The following is a 21,213-nucleotide window of genomic DNA, read 5'->3' as shown; positions in this document are numbered from 1 at the left end:
CTAAATCACACAGCAAGTGCAGTGTATCCAAATTCTACATGTATATACATTAGTTGTACATTTCACACGCATAACATGTGTACGCACATATTAATACATACACATATTATAATAAAGACATGTACCTTTACTATATGTCTCATGCAAAATATATATTTATATTCGCACACACACACGATCTCTACCGAAGTATATGCATATATTCATACTTAAACACGTATACACAATCACACACAGTATAACATATATATATTTATTCACGCATTTACTCTTATTAGCTCTATTCTTATCAACTATGTTTTTATCAGTTTATATATCATTCATCGTATATTTTTATATGTATACACACACATGCGTAATAATGTATATACATATACACTATATAAACACAAATAAATACAAATTAGACATATTAATTATATGTATATTACGTTACACATATTTAAATATTTGCACGTATTGCATTATATATATACACATTTAAATAAATATATAATTTATGTTTCCGTACGAAATACATATAATTCTTACTTATGGTGTGATCGAAAAAGTTTTGTGAATCTTTTCTGATTCAATCTATAATCATCTCGAAAATTCGGATACTATTGGAGTAATTTTTCTTGTTTATAATGAAAAATATACATATTAATTTACGAATAATTTTAAAAATTATATAACAAAAATCAGTAATAGATTTTACTTTGGGACACACGATCCCAATTGCTAGTGTCACCATCTGCTACTACGTGCGTGTCACCGAAAATGCCACGTGTCGATGTTGGGATCAATGCGCATTGACGCGTACAACGTACCAATAATAGATCTAGTCCCGTGCTTCCCTTTTTTTTTCTTTTCTTTTTTGTTCTCTTTTTTTTTTCTTTCTTTTTTTTTTCTTTCTTTTTTCTCTTTTTTTTTTCTTTTTTTTTAATTTTTCATTTTCTTTTTTTTTTCTTCTTCACCGCGACTATTTCCACTCTCTTCCGCCGCGCCATGGCCATCACATCGGCACACACAGAACTTCTTTTCCGGTAAGTCTACTGCGCTCTCTTCTCTTTTTTCTTCCCATTCTTCTTTCTTCATTTCTTCTTCTTCTTCTTCTTCTTCTTCTTCTTCTTCTTCTTCTTTTATCTCTCTCTCTCTTTCTCTCTCTACCCGACCATGATTCTTCTCTCTCTTCTTCTCCTTTTTCTAGTCGAGCATCACCGCGTCACACAACCCGCGCAACTCTCCTCCTCTTTCTTTCTCTTTCAGCTGCGTCGTCGCGCAACACTGCGCAACTCTTCTCTCTCAACTGTCTACGCCACTCGATCCTTCCTCTCCTCTCACAGTCATCTCTCTCTCTCATTGCGACTCTCATCTCTTTCTTTTTTTTTCTTTCTTTCTTTCTCTGCTTTTTCATTACATATATATACATATATATATATATATATTATTGTTACATGTTTTCTTCTTCTGCTCCTAGATTTCACCTTTGGATTCTTTTTTTTTTTTCTTTAATTCTCTTTTTTTTTTCATTTATATGTGTGTATATATATATATTTCATTTCACCTTTGGATTCTTTTTTTTTTTTTTATTTTTCTTTTTTTTTTCTTTTATATGTGTGTGTATATATATATATATTTCTTTTTCTTTTTCTTTTTCTTTTGTGTCAGCTGGATACCAGCTGGTCTTCCTCTCTTTTTTTTTTTTTCTCTGTACATATAGATATATATACTGTTTGGGTATTACAAAAAATAATTAAATTTGAGTCAAATTGTCAAACTCAAATCAAGGTCGACGTGGTTGGCACGAGCAAGATTCATTAAATGGAGATGATTGGCGAGATCTGAGGGCAAATTAGACATTTTGAAAACTTTCTACGGCGTTTCTGATAATCGTCAACTTTCTTTTTTTGGTTTTATGATAAGAAAGGTGATTCCCCGATATATCGTCAACTTTAACAGAAGAGTAGATCCATGGGATAAACATAAATGATAAACCCAATGTTTACCTTCATTTTACCAGCGAATGATACGATAATAACGCCATAGACTTCCAATGATAATGTTGAAAATGGTGGCATCTCTCTAAAATTTTATCAGAGCGATTAATAAAAGGCGTTTTGTTTTAGTTACTGAATCCTGCCTGCTTCGATTCAAAGGAAAATGGCTCTAAATCCTTCCCTGTTGCCTGAGATCGGACCCGATGGCCTCGCTAGAGAAGCCCCTGTTATTGCCTACACTGAGAAGGTCTCTCTTTTCTCTATGTTTTTCCTTTTAATTTTGATTTTTCTTCCGTTGAAGAATTGCATGTTTCTCTTCCTAAAAAAGGAGAATGTGAATCTGACTTTCTGTTGATTCTGTCAGATAATTGAGGAAGAACAGCTGCAATTAAAGAAGTACGCTCTCGATCTTCACTTAATTTCTGTTTTGATTTGTTACCATGTTTTTTTCGATTATATTATTTATTTTGGTAGACTGTATCTTTTGGTAGAGTTTGATGATTCCTTGCGTCTATCTGTGCAATTTTATTTTTTACTCGTTTTGTGTGAGTGGACGGGTTTCTTAATTGCTCTCTTCGTGATAGTTCTTGATACGTGCTTAATGGTTATCTATTACCAAACAATTAAACTAGCATTTTGATAATTTTGTGTTCGGTTGGCGAGGAAAACAAAATGGCAACATGGTAAATGCAAAGTATGCAACATTGTAACTATCGAAACTTGTAATTTTTAAGATTATCTTCGATTACTTCATTCCCTTTTTCTCTTCTTCCTAGAAGCTGATCGAGGTGAATGAATGTTTACTTGAGGGTCTAGATGGAGAAACAGTTGTTCTATTTAGGATTGTAATTCGTGCAGTAGATAATTCTTGTCGAATGTATCATGCTTATATTATTAGATGTAAAATTTCCAGGTATGCACAATATGCTCAATGGTGGAACATCTTTTGACTGTTGACATGCATAGCTCTGAAGCTATCCTTTTATCCGAATTGAGGATGGTTTACTTTTGTGCTAGTGGGTGTCATCCTTCATCAGTAGTAGGTTTCTGCTAACATTTTGCTTAGCTTTGATTTGTCCGTCCTCTTTATTTTCATAGTGATTTGCACTTTATGTCCATCTCCTCCCTTTCTCGATGAATAGAAGATGTGCGGTAGAGATATACATAAATTAGATTAATAGTTGCATTTGCTAGATGACAAATAAGCTGGCAATCAACACGGAAATGGGTGTAACTTATTTTCATACTAATAAAAAGAGTGGTGTAGCCTGATCAACATGGTGTACGTGATTACAAGGTGATGAATGTTGCTGCAAATTAAGTGGTCTATTAAGGTTTTTGTGGTTGTCTTTTGAATGTGATGGCATTAAATGAGGTCAGTAGTGACTATTATGTGCACTGAATATGCTAATTCAATTTGGTAGTTTGAGTGTTGGTGGCTGGCTTGTAGTATGATGGAATAATATAGGTACATGCTTTGGTGGAAGTAGTTTCTCAGTGCTAAATGTAAGTAGTGTTTGAGTGCTAAATGTGGTGATACTTGTGGCTAAAGCAGGTGTTACAGGAGTCCTGGAAATAATAATTTGGTCCTAATGGATGCTGAAGTGATAACGTAATTGCTGGTGTGTCCTCTCTTGTTCTATAAATTGCTTCTATGTCAGTACTAGTAAGCCCTTGAAGTGCACCAAAGGCCTAGATTTAGATTGTGAGGATGCTGTAGTATGATTATCTTGAGAATTGGGTGTAAAATGATGGAGGGGGGGGGGGGCGGGGGGGAGTGTGCCGAGTTAGCTAGAACTGTTAACTAACTTAGGCAGACTTGACATTAGGGTAGCTTTATGAATATTATTATTAGAATCAGTAAATTCAAACTTCAACAGATTCAAATTCCCTCTCTTCTATCTTGATTCTCTTCACTTCTCTCTATTTCTCCCCTTTCCTCCCTCTATTTCCCTCTAACTGCTATCTAATTCTCTCATTACTGCTCAAGTCGTCAGAGAAATAACCAAAGCTCTTGACATTTTGCAATTCAAGTAGAAATGCACTCAAGCTCTGCCTATAATCTAGTATATAGAAGTAAGATCAGTATTAATTAATAGGTTGATTCTTAAAATGTTTAAATGGCTCTAGATTGAGGAACTCAGTCTTGAAGTGGCTGTCTATTACCCTTAAAGTTTGTCTTGTTTTGTTTTGTTTATAAGATTATCTTCTGTTTGTTTAAATTGCTGAATATTTTCTTCTCTAACCTTTTTATAAATGTTTTTAGATACATTGAAGAAAACTATTCTAAAATACGAGACGTTGAAAGAGAGCTGTCAAATCTTTCATTGGAAATGAAACTCACTGCTGGGCCTAAAAAGGCAGGTTGGTGAATCATCATCATCAACACTTCTCGTGTTGCTTTCTATGAAACCAATAGTCATTAATGTGGATAGTTGAGTGACATTGCTGTTCCTTTTTGTGTGGTGAATACCTTAAGCGCTTGAACTGTTGAGAAAGAAAATAGAAGCATCAACAGAAAGAGTTCGTATTGCGAAGCAGAAAGAAGAACAAGCACGGCAGGTATGTCCCTCTTGATTGCAGATTCACGTTTTCCTTTGATCCGATATATTGTTTTATTCTCAAATCATATTTGTAGATATCCTATTAAGAGAAGTAATATTTATAAATCAATCCACTCAGATGGCTCCTTTTCCTGGCTGCAGCTCTGCACTAGACAGAAGTAGATTATGCTTTTTTACTATGCAGCTACTTGTAATTGTGCATTATGAAGTCCATCTCTAATTATTTGGTGCTGAATCAGATTCATTTGGCTAATGATGGAAGTAATATGAAAGGGTCAGTCGTCACATGTGCACCATGTACTTGCATGGGGTTTAATGTGTTTCTGGTTTGGACTGGCTTCTTTTTTAATAGAACAGGAATTGAAATTTTTCTCTTTATATGTCATTCGAATCTTAGGAGGTTCCCGTTCATAGAATCGTGCAGTTCTGGATTACTAAGGATGTCCATGAAATATACTTGATTTTTCACAATTCCTAATGCATTAGTTGTCTTTTTCCTTCATTCCGACAGATAATTCTTTTCTATAATGTATGTATATTCCAGATTTTGGAAGCAGCATCAAAAGCTGTGAAGGAAGAGGAAGAAATGAAGCAGAAGCTCTGTGATGACTTAAACCAGTTGGTATTTATCTTCTCTAATGATGGATGTCAAAAGTTACAATTAATAGAACTTTGATATTGCTATCTTAATAGGTTCAAGAAAGTAGTAATTTTCAGTATGCTAGACTTGAGGAATTAAAAAGGCGAATAGAAGCTTTGAACCCAAGCAGAGCATCCACTTCTTCGACCCAAGTAAGCTTTTTTTCCAGTTATATTCCCCTTCTTTCAGCTGCTTAGTTAGTTGCTTGAAAAACACTTAAGAATTTGATGATTCTGTATTCCCCATGGCTTGGCTGCTAGAGTTTTGTTGTTTGTACATGGTATAAACTTCTCTGTTTGGATGATCTCTCCAATTGTTATGGCAATAAGCATGTCCACAGCTACAATTCACCAACATTTTTCCCTTGAAACTCATGATATCTGTCACAACCTAATTGCAAAAGGAGAAGGTGATAACGGGAGCAGAGTACCTAAGCCCTTATTGGTCTACAAGCATCAGGCTAGGGTAATATGACGAGGCAAGTGGTCCAGGTCTGAAAGAAAAATGAACAAAATAAATGGTCGACAACACTAGAATTTAGTTATTTAATTCCCTTTCTGTTGTAGTTGTTTCTGTGACAATTTCGTTGGGGTTTGTTTCGAAAATTCAAGTAAAAGAATATAAAGGAAATTGTAACTTGATTCTCAGGTATGTGTCAGGAATCTTTGACATGTACACCAGTAACAGTGTAGGTTGTGAGCATAGATGAAGGAATAGATGAGAAGAATAGTGAGACAAAAGAGAGATAATAAGAAGTAAATGGAAAGAATGAGAGAGGAGATAATAAATTTCCGATAACATTCATCATATCTGATAAATCAAGTTACATACCCAATATATGCCTCTATTAGACGCTGGAAAGAAAATCTAAACACAACAAAATGGTTATTACAAAAGAGGAAATCCGTAACTAATTTCTATGTGTCAAACAATCCATTTTAGTTGTTACTCAAACTTGGACTACAAGCCATGTCAAATTGCTCTTGTACAATGTTTGTACACGAGTAAAGGTTTGTTTACTCTACCCTCAAGCTCATTTTCCTTATCTTGAGTCTTAATCATGACAGTTCCTTCCCTTGGAGAAAAAACCTTATGCCCAAGGTTTATATGAGGGAACTACTGTTTCAGATAATGAGCATCTTTTTAGGTGCTATCATGTCTTCCAGTCCCTTCCACTATACTAAAAATTGTTCCATCTGTCTTCCTCCTTTGTTAACTGTTCTCTTATGCAGAATGACTTTAGGCTCAATCAATAAATTCCCATCATTCTCAGTGTCAGGCATCTCTTCAACAGGGCGTATCCTTACTTGTTCTGGCAACTTAAGCCGATAGACCACCATACTTGCCTTCCTCACCACTTTATAAGGACCATAGAACCTTGGGAACAATTTATGATTCTTCCTTCTTTCCAGACACTGTTTTCTATAAGGTGGTAGTTTGAGAAGTACCAAGTCTTTTTCCTTAAATTGTCTCTCGGTTTTGTGCAAATCTGCATATTGCTTCATCTAGTTCTCATCTTCTGTCTACTGTTGCTTAAGTAATACACTCATCTGTTGTCTCTCTTCTAAAAAGTTTCCAACTTGGTTGAGGGGGTTTCAATTTCCACGGTGTCAACCAAGGTAGCTAGGGATACCCATATAATGGTTGGAATGGGGACATCTTAATGCTGGAGTGATGGGCAGTGCTATACCATCATTCTGCAAGACTTATCCATCTGGACCAAGCTCTGGGGTTCTTCTGAGTCGTGCAGCAAAGATAAGACTTCAAATGTTGATTAAGTCTCTTCATTTGCCCATTTGTTTGTAGGTGGTATGTGGAACTATCATGTAGAGTAGCTCCCAAAAGTCTCATGATCTCCCTCTAAAACAAGCTTGTAAAGACCTTATCACGGTATGAAGCTATCACCTTAACAGTACCATATATTTTATGAACATCGTCGAGGAATATTTGAGCAATCTTGGGAGCAGTGAGTGGATGTTTCAAGACTATAAAATGGGTGTATTTTCTAAAATGATCCACCACTACCATGGATGCATGGGACTAGGCCTGTTTTGGGAGGGGAAGAGTTTGTAGTAACCTGGGTATAGGTATTTTTCTGTCTTACACCTCTGTAGATCTTACACCTCTACACCCGATCAGCGACCTGCTTCTTCATGTCAGGCCAAAAATGTTGTTTAGCTGCTCACAAGTCCCTTTGATCCCCAAATGGGCTCTTACAGCTGTGTCATGACAGCCCTGTATCAACTTTTGCCTAAATTTCTCTGATGGGCCAATCATCAGTTTTCCCTTGTACCTTAATATTCCAGCCTTGTGTTTAAAATGGGATCTGGGATCTGTCTTCACCATTAATTCTGCCATCAAGTCTTTTATGAAAGGATCACTGTGATAGCTTGCCATAACTTCAGAAAACAAAGACGTGAACTCGCGGTGGCCACTGTAGACAAGTTAACCTCCTACTCAGTTTCTATGGATTCTCACAATCTCTTCAACATCAGGCATCTGCTACCTTGTTTTTAATTTTCCTCTTATCTTGTATGAAATAATTTAACCCCAAGATTTTGATAATTCCCCTTATCTGTAGCATAGAAGTAACGTTGTTCCAACAAATGTTTGCTACTCTTTTGATCTGTTCTGATAATGAATGTGGCTCCTTGAAGATAATGCCTCCATTTACTTACTGTGTACAAGATGACCATTAACTCCTTCTCATATATAGATAGGATTTGATTACATTTGCAACTGAGTTTTGCTGATGTAGTTGATCAGTTGATTTTCCTACATAAGTGCTACTCATATTCCCATCCCACAAGTATCAAGCTTCTAATACAAATTGTTTGGAAAATCAGGCAACGACAGCACCAGTACCCTGGTCATTGCTTTCTCCAACTGTTCAAAAGCCCTTTTTGAATTTTCAATCCACATGAAAGCATCCTTCTTAAGCATGTCTATTAAGAGTTTGCTGATCACACTATAGTTCTGGATAAACCTCCGGTATTACCCCATGAGGTCAGTTCTGACCCTTTGCTTGTAAATAATGTGTCCCAAGTATTTGATCTCCTCTTGGACAAAGTAATGTTTAGATATCTTAGCATAAAGTCACTGTTTAAGAAATGTAAACATCTTTTCCAAATGTTTGTGCTATTCCATAGAGGGGTTGTACACTAGAATATCATCAGAAAATATAAGGACAAATGCCACCAAATACACCTCAAAGATATGATTCATGAATGCCTGAAATGAGGTCGGTGTATTGGTTAAGCCAATGGGGCATAACACTGAATTCATAGTGCCCATGATGTGTCCTAAAAGTTGATTTATAGACATTCTCCTCCTTCACGCGGATATGGTGATACCCTGATCTTTAGTCATTTTTGCCCCATAGAACTCATCAAGATCATCAATAATTAGCATTCGGTACTTATCCTTAACTGTGACTTTGTTGAGCTCTCTATAATGAACGCAAAACCTCCAAGTACCATCATTTTTCTTCACTAACACGACTAGATCCTTCACTTGCTGATAACAATGGTAATAACAGAGAATGGCTATTGCAGATTATTGAAGCATCTAGCAATTTTTTACTTGTTCAATTTCCTGCTTTTGAAAGTGAGGGTATCGCTAGGGCCTTAAGTTGATTCGAGACCTCCCGACCATAAAGGGTATGGCATGGGCCGAAGTCTACAATACTTGGTCCATCTGGTTGTCCCTTTTCAAGGCTGCATTTCTATTAGGCACGTATGTGGGTGAGCTTTCCATGGACTGAAGGCAGTAAACTGTTCCTGTACTATGTTCGCCTCCCTTTTTTCATATTTTGTTCAGCCCTTCACCCGTCAATTTAACTAACCTATCTAACACCTTTACCCTATGCAATGTCACTTGCTGCCTTTCTATTTTGAAGCTAACTTTAGGTTCCGTAAAATTAAAAACCATGGGCCTGTACATCCTCATCCAGTCCACCCCCTAATATTATATCATAACCTCCCAACTGAATGATTTTAAAGTTATAATAAACACATAATTCTGCATTTTCTATTACACCCCAATGCATTTTTCTTTACTTGTCACCTTATAACCATTTGCCACCACACCGCGAGAAACCTGTTATGTACTATTCTGTTTTCCAGTCCTTCTATTATAGGAGCATCCATAAAGGAGTTAGAACTCCCACTATCCAGAAGTATCAAGACAGCCTCTTTTCTAGTGATCATTTGATCCTCACGATTCCCTTTGTAGATAGGTCTTCAGTGGGTTGCAAAGAAAGAGTTCCTGTGTCCTCAAGAGTTTCCTGGTTCTTCTCTTTTTCTTTCTTTTCTTCCTCTTCTTCCTCCACATTCCTCTACTGTCATAACTGCTTTAATCTTCCATTGACGCTTCCGAAAGTATTTCTCTCCACCCTGGTAGTATGAGTTGCTGCGCTTGCATTCATGAGGATTGTGGGTCGCGGCTTTATAGAGTTTTTAGGTGGTATTTAACTTATGGTGCTTTTCATGAACAAGTTGGTGTGGGTAGAGAGAAATTCTGGGACTGGTCGGTGAATAATGTATTTTTCGGCATATGCAGGATAAGATTGGTAGCCAACTGATCTGTGGCGGTCTATCACCTCCACGTATTGTTTTTGCCACAAATGCAGCACAAAGGCATGGTTTAGGGTGAGAGGTTTATGCATTCTCAAGGTGAGTTGCAACTCTTCTCTCAACCCACTGATGAAGTTAGGAATAAAATATCTCTTGGATAATCTAGGATTTTCAGTAAGCATCAATGACTTCATCTTCTCAAATTTTCCTGGTAATTAGGTAGTGAATCCTCTTGCACAAGTTTATTAAATTCTTCCACCATATCAATTCCTACCAACCCTCCAAATCTTCCCAATCTACCTGTCCAGGAGAGCTTGCCCACCCGTGAAAACCAAACTTCGGCCTGATCTCCTAGTATAAGGTGACTGTTTCTACTTTGTTCTCTTTAGCTATGATAAACACCTGAAAATATTTCAGAGTGTGTCTGGTCCAGGTTCATTGGTTAACATGGGGACCCCCAGTGGGTTACTGTGGATTTTGTACGCTACTCTGTCCAACTTCATGTTGTTTTAGGGTTGAAAGAATACCCCATTCTTGGCTTTGGTGGGGAAGAGTATGACTTACTGGCATAGTCGATTATCCAGGCCACGGTCCTCCCTGCAGCATCTCCACGAGCTGTTCTAAACATTCGTCAATATGCACTTTAGTCTGGCCCTGCATTTCATACATCTCTGCCATAAAGTCCTACAGCTTTTGGACCACCTCTTGCATGTTGTCATCCAGTTGCTGCTATTTTTGTTGTTCATTTATTACAGCCTTTTCCTTGTTTTGGCCATCGTGATTCATAAGCGGCTCATTGGAATCATAGAGCTTCTAATATCAAATTATCATGAGCCTGACACGTACACCAGTTATAGGAGAGAAATTCGGCAGGAGCTGCTAAATTAGATAAATTTCTAATAACATTCATCATAGCTAAGAAATCAGGCTATGTAGCTAACATATTTCTTTAGTAGACTCTGGAAAGAAAATCTAAACACAATAAAATAGTTATGATAGAAAAGGGAATCCATAACTAAATCCTAGGTGTTAGACAATCCATTTTATTCCTTACTCAAACCTAGACTACAAGCCACATCAGATTGCCCTTGCGCGGTGTTTGCACACCAAGGGTTTGTTCATTTTGCCCTTAAGCCCATTTTCCTTATCCTGAGTCTTAGATGGGACAGTAGGATGAAAATATTCAGAATCAAATCTATTGTTATTCAGCAATTCCTTGTGAAATTACCGGATTTCTTTCTCCTATTCTTCTCTACTCTCTATTTCTTCTCTCTTCTCTTCTCTCTTTTTTTCTGGAATAACTCTCTTCTTTTCTTTTTTATTCCTTCTAGATCATCTACTCTAAACCTTTCAACCCTTTTCTACCTGCCACATTACTGAAATACATGTCAAAGACTCCTGACAATATGCTGCAAGTATAATTAAAAGATGAATGATTATGTGTTTAGTTCACCTTAAAATGCAGGAGCTCTAAACTATAAAGCTTAAGTTCTTCAAGAGCATACAAATTATTACAGATTTTTTGGAAATAAGTTATTGAATTGCTTGAGTAACACGAACTTATAAGTTACATTAATTTATTCACGTCTTTGACAGAATATAGCTATCACTTCTATCCAAATTTTGAAAGAAACACCGTTGAAAAGATGAATACCATAGATTGTATAGGGATAAAATTTTGAAATTGTAAGAGTAATTTTGTCTTTTACTTCATCAACATTATTATGTTTTTGAGAGGTTATAAATTCTCTAAAATAAAAACTATCCACAACTTTCTGAAACTTTTTTTCAAGAGCTTATAATATAAGTTGTTCAACTTATGAGCCCTTTGTTACTTATCAAACATGTAACAGAGTCTAAAATGCTATTAAATGGCTTATAGACTCATGATAAAAAAAAAATAAGAATAATAATAATAAGTTTTGCCAAACTTCCCCTGATTTGACACAAGTTAAATGAGTGCAATGTAAGAAAATGCTGGAGTTCATCCATGATTTTAACACAATCTCTTCCAAGTAGGTAGACTACTTGTTCCCAGGTTGATTATAAATTGATCTGGCTTAATGGTTGAATGCGTTTGATTTTGGCTTTGAACATTGGGTCTGCTATACTGAATTCAACCATATGGCATATTGATAAATGTATTCAGCTAAAGAGGAGTTTATGTTGGTGACTGCAGCTAACCTGTGACTGCAGCTAACCTGTGAAACAACTTACTGAAGGACAGACGAGATTGACTGAATTTTTTCTTGTTAAGTTGTTAGCCTGGTTTCTTTCAAGTTCCAACCAAACACACACCAAGTTCATAATTGAGGAGGACTTTGCATACTCATTAAGTTCCTTTATGGTTTAGCTGAAGTCACAAACATAAACGCCTGTGATGTGTATGTCAATATCCTGATATCTTCAAGCTGCTATATTCTTTGGGTGTGGAAGTAGCTGCAGTTTTGGAGTTTCTAGAACTCCTTTGATGCAGTGAACTGATATATTAGCATCTTTCTCCCTAACATGGTATAGTTATTCACATGTGCACAAGCCTAAACAATGCATGACATTATAGTAAATTCATGTTTGATCCTGCCTGCACAGATTAGCACGACTATAGATACTTCTGCAATGCAACACAAAACAGAACCTGGTTCCAGAACAACAGAAAATATACCTACTCAAGGAAATGATGGAAATATCCCAGTAATGAACGGACACGAAAGACAGCTAATAGGTGAGGGAGAAGCAAGAAAGAAGAGAGGTCATAACCAAGGAAGAGGTAGGGGAATTGGGGCTGTGCCCAAGGGTAGAGGTCCAGCAGGACCTGGTTGGACTGGAGCTGGGTTTGATGTGGATGGTAGAACTTATTAGAAGTATCACTTGAGAAACTCTTTTTCTATACTGAACAGTTGTGGCAACAAAATTGGCAATAACAGGGTATATTCTTTCTTCCATTTTTAACCAGTTACTTGGTTTGTGATCTTTTTTCCTGTATTCCTTCAATTGCCTATAGATGTTTCGTATGAAAAGTGCTCCCTCCCTTGCTTCCTTGAACTTGTCTGTCGCTAATATTATCTTTCAAACCAGACATGGTTCAAGGGAAGTCGTATTCTTTTAGGAACTGCTAGTTTGTATTAAAAGTTATGTACATTTTGAATTTAGTAGAAACTCTCTATAGACGCACTGATGGTGGATTCAATGTGCAAGGCTTATGGTTAGTTAACCTGTCCTTGGTTTCTATTCTTGTTTGAGGTAAGATATTTTGGTGCTAATTCAGATTTAACCAATGCGCTGGCATATATTTTTGGTAATTTTACTACTTGAAAGTTTCTATGGCAGCTATTGAAATTTAAGCTTTTCTAGAATGTAAAGAGGGTTATTATGATCCTAAAAGTTACGGTGCTTTTAGCACTATTTGGGTTTTTGGATTATTGTTACAAGATTCAGAAATACATTCTACTCACTTTCTCTGGGAGCATAAAGCCCTACCTTGCAATATCAGATGTGTAACGTTTTCATTTTCATGTCTTACTAGTTGTTCGCCCATTATCTAGTTTCACTCTCCTCTATAATTACGCATTTCTTTCATTTGCATTTTTGAGAAACTGAGATGCCGAACAATTGAACATGGCTTTTCAAAACTGACTTGCCAGTCCAGAAGTTATGATTGGAATTTTAAGTGCTTTGCATATGATTGGGAAATTCTGGATAGTGCGAAGTCTTGACCTTGTAAACAGGGAACTCACTGTGCAAGATGACCTAATAGCAGTTCGAGTGGGTGACTGTAGCTGGTATGTTATCCATGTCTGTTTCTGTTTAATTTTTCCAACAAATTTTGATTGTACCGTGAAAAAATTGATTGTCTAATTCTTCTTTATATCGTGTCATGATGTTTTAGTTTGTGGTGCCACTTTATTATTCTCACTGTTCAAATTTCAAAATTTTGAATGCGTCAATTTCAAAGTCCAAACCATTATTGTTACCTAAACTTGGTAAGTCTCTGAAAACGTATAAAGTAACATTACAATGGAATGTATTTTTTCTCAATAACTTACGGATAGAAAAAGCAGTTCAAATTTAGGAAATTGGGATTTTATCTTTAGCAATAGTGATGTTCTAACTTAACAAAATCTTCACATTACGACAAATTTGTCCCTTTCTTTTTGGGTCTACATTTTGACATCAATTATCAAGAGTTTGAAAAGGAAAACCAACAGTTCAAACGGGTGATCAAGTTAATGAAATCAGAAGGATTGAGGCAGTGATACACCACCGACGAACCTCGAAGCTGGGAAATCGTACATGAAGTAAATAAGAGAGATTTAATATATATATATATATATAGAGAGACAGAGAGAGAGAGAGAGAGAATGGTTATGAGGAAATTGTACAAATATTAAATGCGCAGTGGGTGCAGGGGACTGATTTAGTATTGAATCACTCACCTGCTTAGGCGGAATAGGATCTGCAGTTGAAGTAATAAAGAGATTGGGTCCAGCAACAGGTACGTTTTATAAACCATCGATAAGCCAAATCTATACTCTCTGCTTGTAATAAAAACTAGGGTTCACGGTCAGATCAGCTTAAAACAAGCCAATATCACATTTACCCACATTTTAGTCTCCTCCAATTTCCTCACCCCACCATCTATTCGTCAGTCTTGAATGCCGACATTCAACGAACAGGCCTGATGATGTACCTCATGCTTATTACAGCTTTCGTAAAATACTTTATATTTTATAGAACGAAGCTAACACTAAGACTATTTCTTGCCACAGATGTAAAAAAATACAGTCACTAATTATAGTGTCTTAATGATGTTTTATTTATTTATTGATTTTCCCACTTGGGTTCTTTTAAAATTAAATCTCAACCCTTCAATTATTATTATTTTTTTTAAAAAAAAAATATTTTTACCACCTCTTGCTGTAAACACAAGTTTGTCATATCTTGACTTTTAACTTTTCTATACATCATCATATAAATCAAATTAATAATCCATATGGGTACCCAACAAAAACTATCACAAATCATTATATCATTTTGTTTTTTAAGAAACAAGTAATCATATCTTTTTTATTTATTTATTTATTTATTTTTAAGGAAACAAGTCATCATATCATGAATCTTAATTCTGATATCACATGAGTGTATAGTTATTATTATTAGTATAAGGACAATATTTGGATGAAATAATTCATATGGGTAACCCTAAAAATAATAGCATTACACATTTGATAATCGACATGTCACGTTTCCATTTAAAATAACAATGCCAAGTTTGTATCTGGCCTCATCCACATGAGATAGGTCCAGTACACAGCGGACATCATCATGCCCTATTCCCATCATTCAAGGACCACATTTTATTTTTGTTTGTTTTCTTCCCAAATCCTCACTTGGAATGATGTGCATAACGCATATACATTCAGACCTAACAACATATCATCACTGTAAGACTTCCAACTTAATTTGAACCCACTTGCAACAATAATACTCGAGGTTTATACACATATATATATGTGATACCTGTGTGTGTGCGTATATACATGCATATATGGATGCAGAGTGGTCCCTTTGATGGAGTGTGTCATACTAGGCCCAAGGAAGGACAAACCCAAATCTCAGTCAATTGGGATTTTATTAGTATTTGTAGTAGTTAAGTGGATAGGATCTCAAGACTGTAAATTTTTTGTCCTCTGCATTTCCATAAGCCCTGCCCTTCCTGATTAGGGTCCCCCACCCCAGGTAGCTATGAAAATTACGTTTCTCCACAACATTTAATGGCTTCCTAATAATTTGGGGAAAAGATATTCTATTCGTCTTCAACATGTGATATAATTTTGCTTCTTATTTGTTTGTTGAATCCACATTCAAATTACAAACTAAAATTTCATTTTTCAGGATTGAAAATTATAAATTGGGTCTAACAGTAAGATAGGAAATATAGTTTTATTACATATATATATGTAAAGAAAGAATACTAAAAAGTAAAATATTTTGAAAAATATATTTAGTGTGATTCAAAATTTGAGGCGGACCAAAGTAGTTCTAATCAACCATGTCATGGTGAATATGAGCATATAATAAATTTACAATTTACAGAAGAGCTTCCCAGTATTAATTGTAATTGATTACTTCTCCATTTCACCAGCTAGGGTTGCAGAAGCATTTACTTTCTTCTATGTATATAGTTCAGTGCATGCAGCAATAGTTAGTGATCAACTCCCTGCTACAATTTATGCATGGTCTAAAATTGGAACTTACATTAAATTATACACTGTAATTTGCTGCAGATGGAATCCAGATTAACCGAAAAATTTATCAAGTTAAAGAACGTTGGGTGAAGAATTATAATCTAAAAGTGTAAGTTGTTAAATAAATAATTGAAAGTATAGGCTTTTTTTTCTGGGTTTTGTTTCTGTGTGGTCGTGAACTTATATTTTATATGAAAAAGAAAATGTCATTATTGTCGAGATTAAATAATTTGTGAAAAAAATTATAGTTTCTTAGTTTTAATTGTATAAACTAAAATCATACTAGTAAGTTATTTCTAAACTCGTATTTGAAAAGAACGTTTAAATTTAAAGATTCAAATTGAAAATATATCCAGTGTCTCCTTCAATATTGAGTGGAAAGGAGCAAAGGGTAATGGAAAATGAAAAGAAAAATAAATATAAAAGAAGTAAATTGTATAATATATATATATATATCATATTTTTGACAAATGCAGAAAAGGGAGACTAAGTTATGTTTGCACAAGTTAGTGAAATATATACTATGCAAATCTCTATTAACATTTGTAGAAACAACCAAACTTCATTATGTTAAAATCGTGAACTTAACTAAAGTCAAGATATATATTATGAAAAAGAAAAAAGTTTAAATTACCATCAGCAATTAGTCCAATTAGCAAATAATTACTTTACTTATCCTAATCCCTCTTGAATTTGATTTTTGTTGATAAGACTATAGAATAAAATTCAAATATATAAAGGATATGAAGGTCTAAGTCTTTAAAAGTATTCAAAAAAAAAAAAAAAGAAAACTAAAGTATTCATGCCATTAGAGAAGTTTGAATTAATGCAACAATTACTATATATATATATATCATATACAGAATAATCTATAGATATACAGAGGTGAGGATGAAGCATGTTACAAGATTAAAGACTTCATGCACAGGAGGGTGATGAATGCAGATCCCCAGTAAAATACCATTTTTAATTTTGCTTTTCTTTTTCTTTTCTATTCAAATTTTTTTAATACATTTAGAATCCAGGAGGTGTGGGAATCACATTGTGAATCGAGCAACTCTCAGATGGGTAATATATATCGTCATCCTTTTGTAATTTGCTCCATTTTTTAATAAATTAAAATTTCATATTCATTACTCATTCAATTCCCAACGCCAAAGTGGAGGATATGGTCTTTGCCTGCTCTGGTAAAACTTGGGAGTGAGTGTCTGTAGACTGCAGTAAGAAAAGATATCAGATTAAAAATTAAAAAATTAACCCAGAGATAAGCAGATATATATATATATATATATATACACATATGACGCTTGGGTAATAATAATACACCAGGCCAAGATATAAAAAAATAAAAGATAAAAAACACAGAGACAGAGACATGTAAAAGGGAAACTATACATATAACACCAAAACCCACAAAACAACCTTTTGTTGTACTTAAATTCCTCTCCCTTCACCCAAAAAAAAAAAACTAATTAATATCTCTGATATATTATCATGCTTTCATAAATCCACCTCTCTCCATTGTTCAATCCACCATTATCACCTTTCTTCTTTACGAGCTTTTTCTCTCTATCTTGTGGTGAATCTCTCCTACAAGCTTTTCAGCTTCTCTCTCTCTCTCTCTCTCTCTTTCTGCGCTATAAGCTTCTGTCGTTATCAAGAATCTCATAGTTGAAGAAGCTTATCTTGAAGAAAATCTTCCTTGCCTCCGTAGAAAAAAAAGTTTGGAATAGCAGAGAGAAGAGCTTGGTTTTAATTTACGTACTGTTTCGTTAAGTTGATATAATGGGTAGAGACTGGTACTGGGGTGGTGGTAACAGATCCTCCTCCAGCTCCAAGAGAGGTGGCAATGGAGGTTATAAACACACTGTTAAAGGCAGTACTACTGGTTACAGTACTTCAAGCTGTAGTAGTACAACAGCTACTACAGCTTCTGGTTGCATGAGTGCTGTGTTTCACTTCTTTGATTTTCATCACTACCAGTTCCCTTTACACCACCATCACCAACCTTCTTCTCCTCCTCCTCCATTGAAACCCACCTCTCCCCAGCTTCCTCTTCATGATCAAGAAGAACAACCCATTTCACTCAAAGGTAATCTCTTCTCCTCTCTGATAAATAAATGTTTAACTTGTGTATTTATTGAAATAAAAGATAGATGTGGGTGTTGTGTAATGCAGGTGTAGAAGCACCAAGAAACAGCTTGGAACTATCTGAAGAGGCTTCATTATCATCAGCCAACAAGGAAGAAGAGAGTTTGAATATCCCAGTAAGTTAATTACCGTTTTATCCCTTTTTTTTTTCAAGTTCATATTTGTAGTGTTCGTTAAGAGTTTTTCTTAATTTGTTTTGAAAAGTGAGCAATCATGATTATAATGATACGTTAAACAGCTAAAAGTTGATTCCTTTTTTAAAAAATCCAGATGGGTATTCAAATCAAAACAATTAGAGAAGGAGATACCAGATCATCAGCTTCATACAATGAATTTTCCTCAGAGATCATAAGCTGTTCTCCAGGAGGAAGCAAGACTCCAAACTTGCTGGCAAGACTCATGGGTCTTGATCTTCTTCCAGATAATAACCCTTCACTATCTCCTTCTTCTTCAAATTTAGGGACACCAAATCTTCAAAAACCTTATGCAATACTCCACTGTAATAATCATTCACGGGCCAGACAAACTCTACATAGCAAGCAAATAACCAGGCACAGAAACTCTATCGATGGTGATATTATAGGCACGCGTTCTTTGCCTGAGACACCTAGAATATCTTCAGCTAGGAGATCAGACGTGGAACATCGTCTTTCTCTGCAACTCAATAAAGAGAACATGTGTGGGAGTGATCAAGAGCTGGAGTTCTCCCGATTCTCGTCCTTGAGAAGGAAAGACTTGAAGCAAGAAGATGAAAACAGGAGCCCCAGAGAATATGCGAGGCAGATAGTGAAGCAGGTCAAAGAAAATGTAAGCAGAAAAGTTGGCATGGACATAACCAACACACTCAAAAACAGAGATCATCAAGAGCTTGTCGCTCAATTAAAATCCAAGAAAAGCTCCAGGTTTTCAAGCAGAGTACTTGATGTGGCTCATCATGACACCAGCCCCGCCAAATCAGCACCTTCTTGCTCACCGAGACTCAGATTTTTGGAGTCCAAAACCAAACAAACAAACAACACCACATCATCATCGTCGTCATCATCATCAATAAAAGAGCAAACTTTTCATCAGCCAAAACCACAAGTAATTCATCCACCATCATCATTACAGCAGGCGAGTACGCAGCCGGAGCCAGTGAAGATTTCGACAAGGGCTAAATTAGTACTACCGGTGGTGCAAGAAGAGCATCAACAACAAAAAAAACAGCAAAGACCCATCAAGAAATGCAAGAAAGGAGACAGTGAAAGGTTCGGTTCAAGGTTGGCAAAGCCTCTACCAACAACAGACATTGCCCGAAACAAGCAGGAAGAGCCCTTTGTTCGTCCTTCAACTCCCAACAAACCTAACATTATTATTCCCGACAAGAAATCCAGGAAAACCCCATTCTCAAATGATCTCCTCAACATCACCCTCCCCATATCTCTTCTTCCTGTCAAAAAAGATCCCTCTCCTCCTGCCACAAAGCTAGTTCAGAAACAGGTACCAAATTTTTGTAATGTAATTTTTAACTTTCCTCCATTTTATTTTCTTTTTTAACTCTTCAACTTGCTCGTTTCAAGAATGGATCATGGTCAAGGAATTTAATTACATCAAATTTATGGATGCGTTATAGGTAACGGAGGCTCAAGCATCGAAACGGACCTCACAGTTATCTAGTAGTGCGAGCCAAACGTACAAACAAGAAGCAAGGCGCCTGCTCATTGTCCCAGATAACAACAGCCATGACAGATTTTACGCTACCCCTATCAGTATTTCCCCGCCTAATACCACCACCAAGACCGCCGCACACGGAGCAGAGCATGATTACATAACCAGAATAATACGACGAATAGGTGTGGGAAAAGATACTCCCGTCTCATTCGCCAGATTGTTCTCTCCTTCCCACCCTCTTGATCCCTCCATCTTTCATTACCTCGAACACTTGGCGATCACTGGTAAAACCCAGTTGAGTCTTCGTTGTAACCGAAAGTTACTGTTCCATTTAGTGGACGAGATTCTTGTGGAGATCTTGAAGCCTTACATGAACCTAAAACCATGGGCCAACCCGGTGGATCGACGTGACTGCTACATCGGGTCAGAGCTCATCGACATGTTGTGTGCAAGGATTCGAAGCTTCCCATGTGCGGATTGTCGCGTCCTCGAAGACATTGACGCTTTGATTGACAGAGATTTGACGCGAAACCACTCACTACAACTGCAAGGCCCGGTGGCGTTTGAGGAAGAAGGCGAAGGAATCGTGGCAGAGATAGAGAAGGACATACTAGAAACGCTCGTCCACGAAACGGCAGCGGATTTGTGGGTTTGTGTGTGGTAATGAAACGGCACCGTTTGAACGCGAGAGAGAGAGAGAGAGAGAGAGAGAGAGAGAGGAAGACAGGGGGCAGAGGGGTCACATGGCCTAAGTCGTCATTCACGTGACGAGATGCTATTCGGTTGGGGGGTTGTGGTGGGGCCCAGATTGGGACTTGTAAAGAGACATGAGGCGTCCACGTGGACTAGACGACTGTTGAACTTGTCCGTACTCGCTCTGCTATTGGTTCTCAAAAGACCCATATTGGCAGGCTTTGTATATAAAATATAAAAATATATTATAATATTTTCGTCAAAAGTAAGTAAAAAAAAAAAGAAAAAGAGGGTGGTCCAACGATTTAATGTATAACATAAACAGTGGCGAAGTGTTTGTCTCCCATGTATTCAACGGAGGATCATGATCCCCAATGTGTTTCTCCGTCATTTAATTCTATATATAATCGAATTAGATTTTCTCTAATCATTACTTGATATTTTTCAATTTGATTTTGAAAGTCAAAATTAATTACACCCCACCACTCCCATCTCATTGGGTTATTAATTACATTAAGGAATATCGTCTGTGTACATATTTTTTTTGTTTCAATTAAGTGCAAGAAAACAAAGCTATGTAATTAGAAATTTGAATTTTCAAACCACCTTTGGCAAATTCTTGAGTAGTCGTCGAATGGTTCTCCTTTTTGGTTTTTCTTTTAATTAGTAATTGAAAAATTATTTATACACTTAATAAATCTATTAGTAAAAAGA

General features: G+C 36.2%; 2 protein-coding genes across 3 annotated transcripts; both read left to right on the top strand.

The window, feature by feature from the left end:
* Positions 1–878: 878 nt before the first annotated feature.
* Positions 879–12,971, top strand: LOC110822974 (junctophilin-like protein). 2 transcript variants are annotated; one of them, XM_088210948.1, is made up of 9 exons: positions 879–1,028; positions 2,142–2,229; positions 2,347–2,378; positions 4,249–4,346; positions 4,462–4,544; positions 5,091–5,168; positions 5,240–5,338; positions 9,747–9,859; positions 12,350–12,470. In XM_088210948.1, the coding sequence occupies exons 1-8, from the start codon at positions 991–993 to the stop codon at positions 9,837–9,839; spliced, it is 609 nt and encodes a 202-aa protein (XP_088067074.1). In that variant the 5' UTR covers positions 879–990; the 3' UTR covers positions 9,840–9,859; positions 12,350–12,470. The 2 variants fall into 2 exon arrangements, with proteins under 2 accessions (XP_088067074.1, XP_088067073.1); XM_088210947.1 differs by lacking the exon at positions 9,747–9,859 and having other exon boundaries at positions 880–1,028; positions 12,350–12,971.
* A 4,489-nt stretch (positions 12,972–17,460) lies between these two features.
* On the top strand, positions 17,461–20,926 carry LOC110823014 (uncharacterized). Its single transcript, XM_022053278.2, has 4 exons — positions 17,461–18,097; positions 18,184–18,272; positions 18,427–19,635; positions 19,769–20,926. Exons 1-4 carry the CDS (start codon positions 17,791–17,793, stop codon positions 20,468–20,470), a joined length of 2,307 nt encoding a protein of 768 aa, XP_021908970.2. The 5' UTR covers positions 17,461–17,790; the 3' UTR covers positions 20,471–20,926.
* Positions 20,927–21,213: the final 287 nt, after the last annotated feature.

The sequence above is a fragment of the Carica papaya genome, chromosome 9 (genome assembly GCF_054855325.1).
Source record: "Carica papaya isolate Zhongbai chromosome 9, ASM5485532v1, whole genome shotgun sequence".
In the NCBI taxonomy this organism is placed as follows: Eukaryota; Viridiplantae; Streptophyta; class Magnoliopsida; order Brassicales; family Caricaceae; genus Carica; species Carica papaya.
Note: the sequence above shows the minus strand (reverse complement) of the source record. Positions and strands in the feature narration are given on the sequence as shown.

What these genes read in the sequence shown, in the direction of transcription:
- LOC110822974 (XM_088210947.1), top strand. Translation starts at nt 991, where the DNA reads ATGGCCATCACATCGGCACACACAGAACTTCTTTTCCG. An exon ending in TGCTGGGCCTAAAAAGGCAG is followed by an intron (nt 4,347 to 4,461) that starts GTTGGTGAATCA and finishes GAATACCTTAAG; the next exon opens with CGCTTGAACTGTTGAGAAAG. An exon ending in GTGATGACTTAAACCAGTTG is followed by an intron (nt 5,169 to 5,239) that starts GTATTTATCTTC and finishes CTATCTTAATAG; the next exon opens with GTTCAAGAAAGTAGTAATTT.
- LOC110823014 (XM_022053278.2), top strand. Translation starts at nt 17,791, where the DNA reads ATGGGTAGAGACTGGTACTGGGGTGGTGGTAACAGATCCTCCTCCAGC. An exon ending in AAGAGAGTTTGAATATCCCA is followed by an intron (nt 18,273 to 18,426) that starts GTAAGTTAATTA and finishes TAAAAAATCCAG; the next exon opens with ATGGGTATTCAAATCAAAAC. An exon ending in CAAAGCTAGTTCAGAAACAG is followed by an intron (nt 19,636 to 19,768) that starts GTACCAAATTTT and finishes GATGCGTTATAG; the next exon opens with GTAACGGAGGCTCAAGCATC.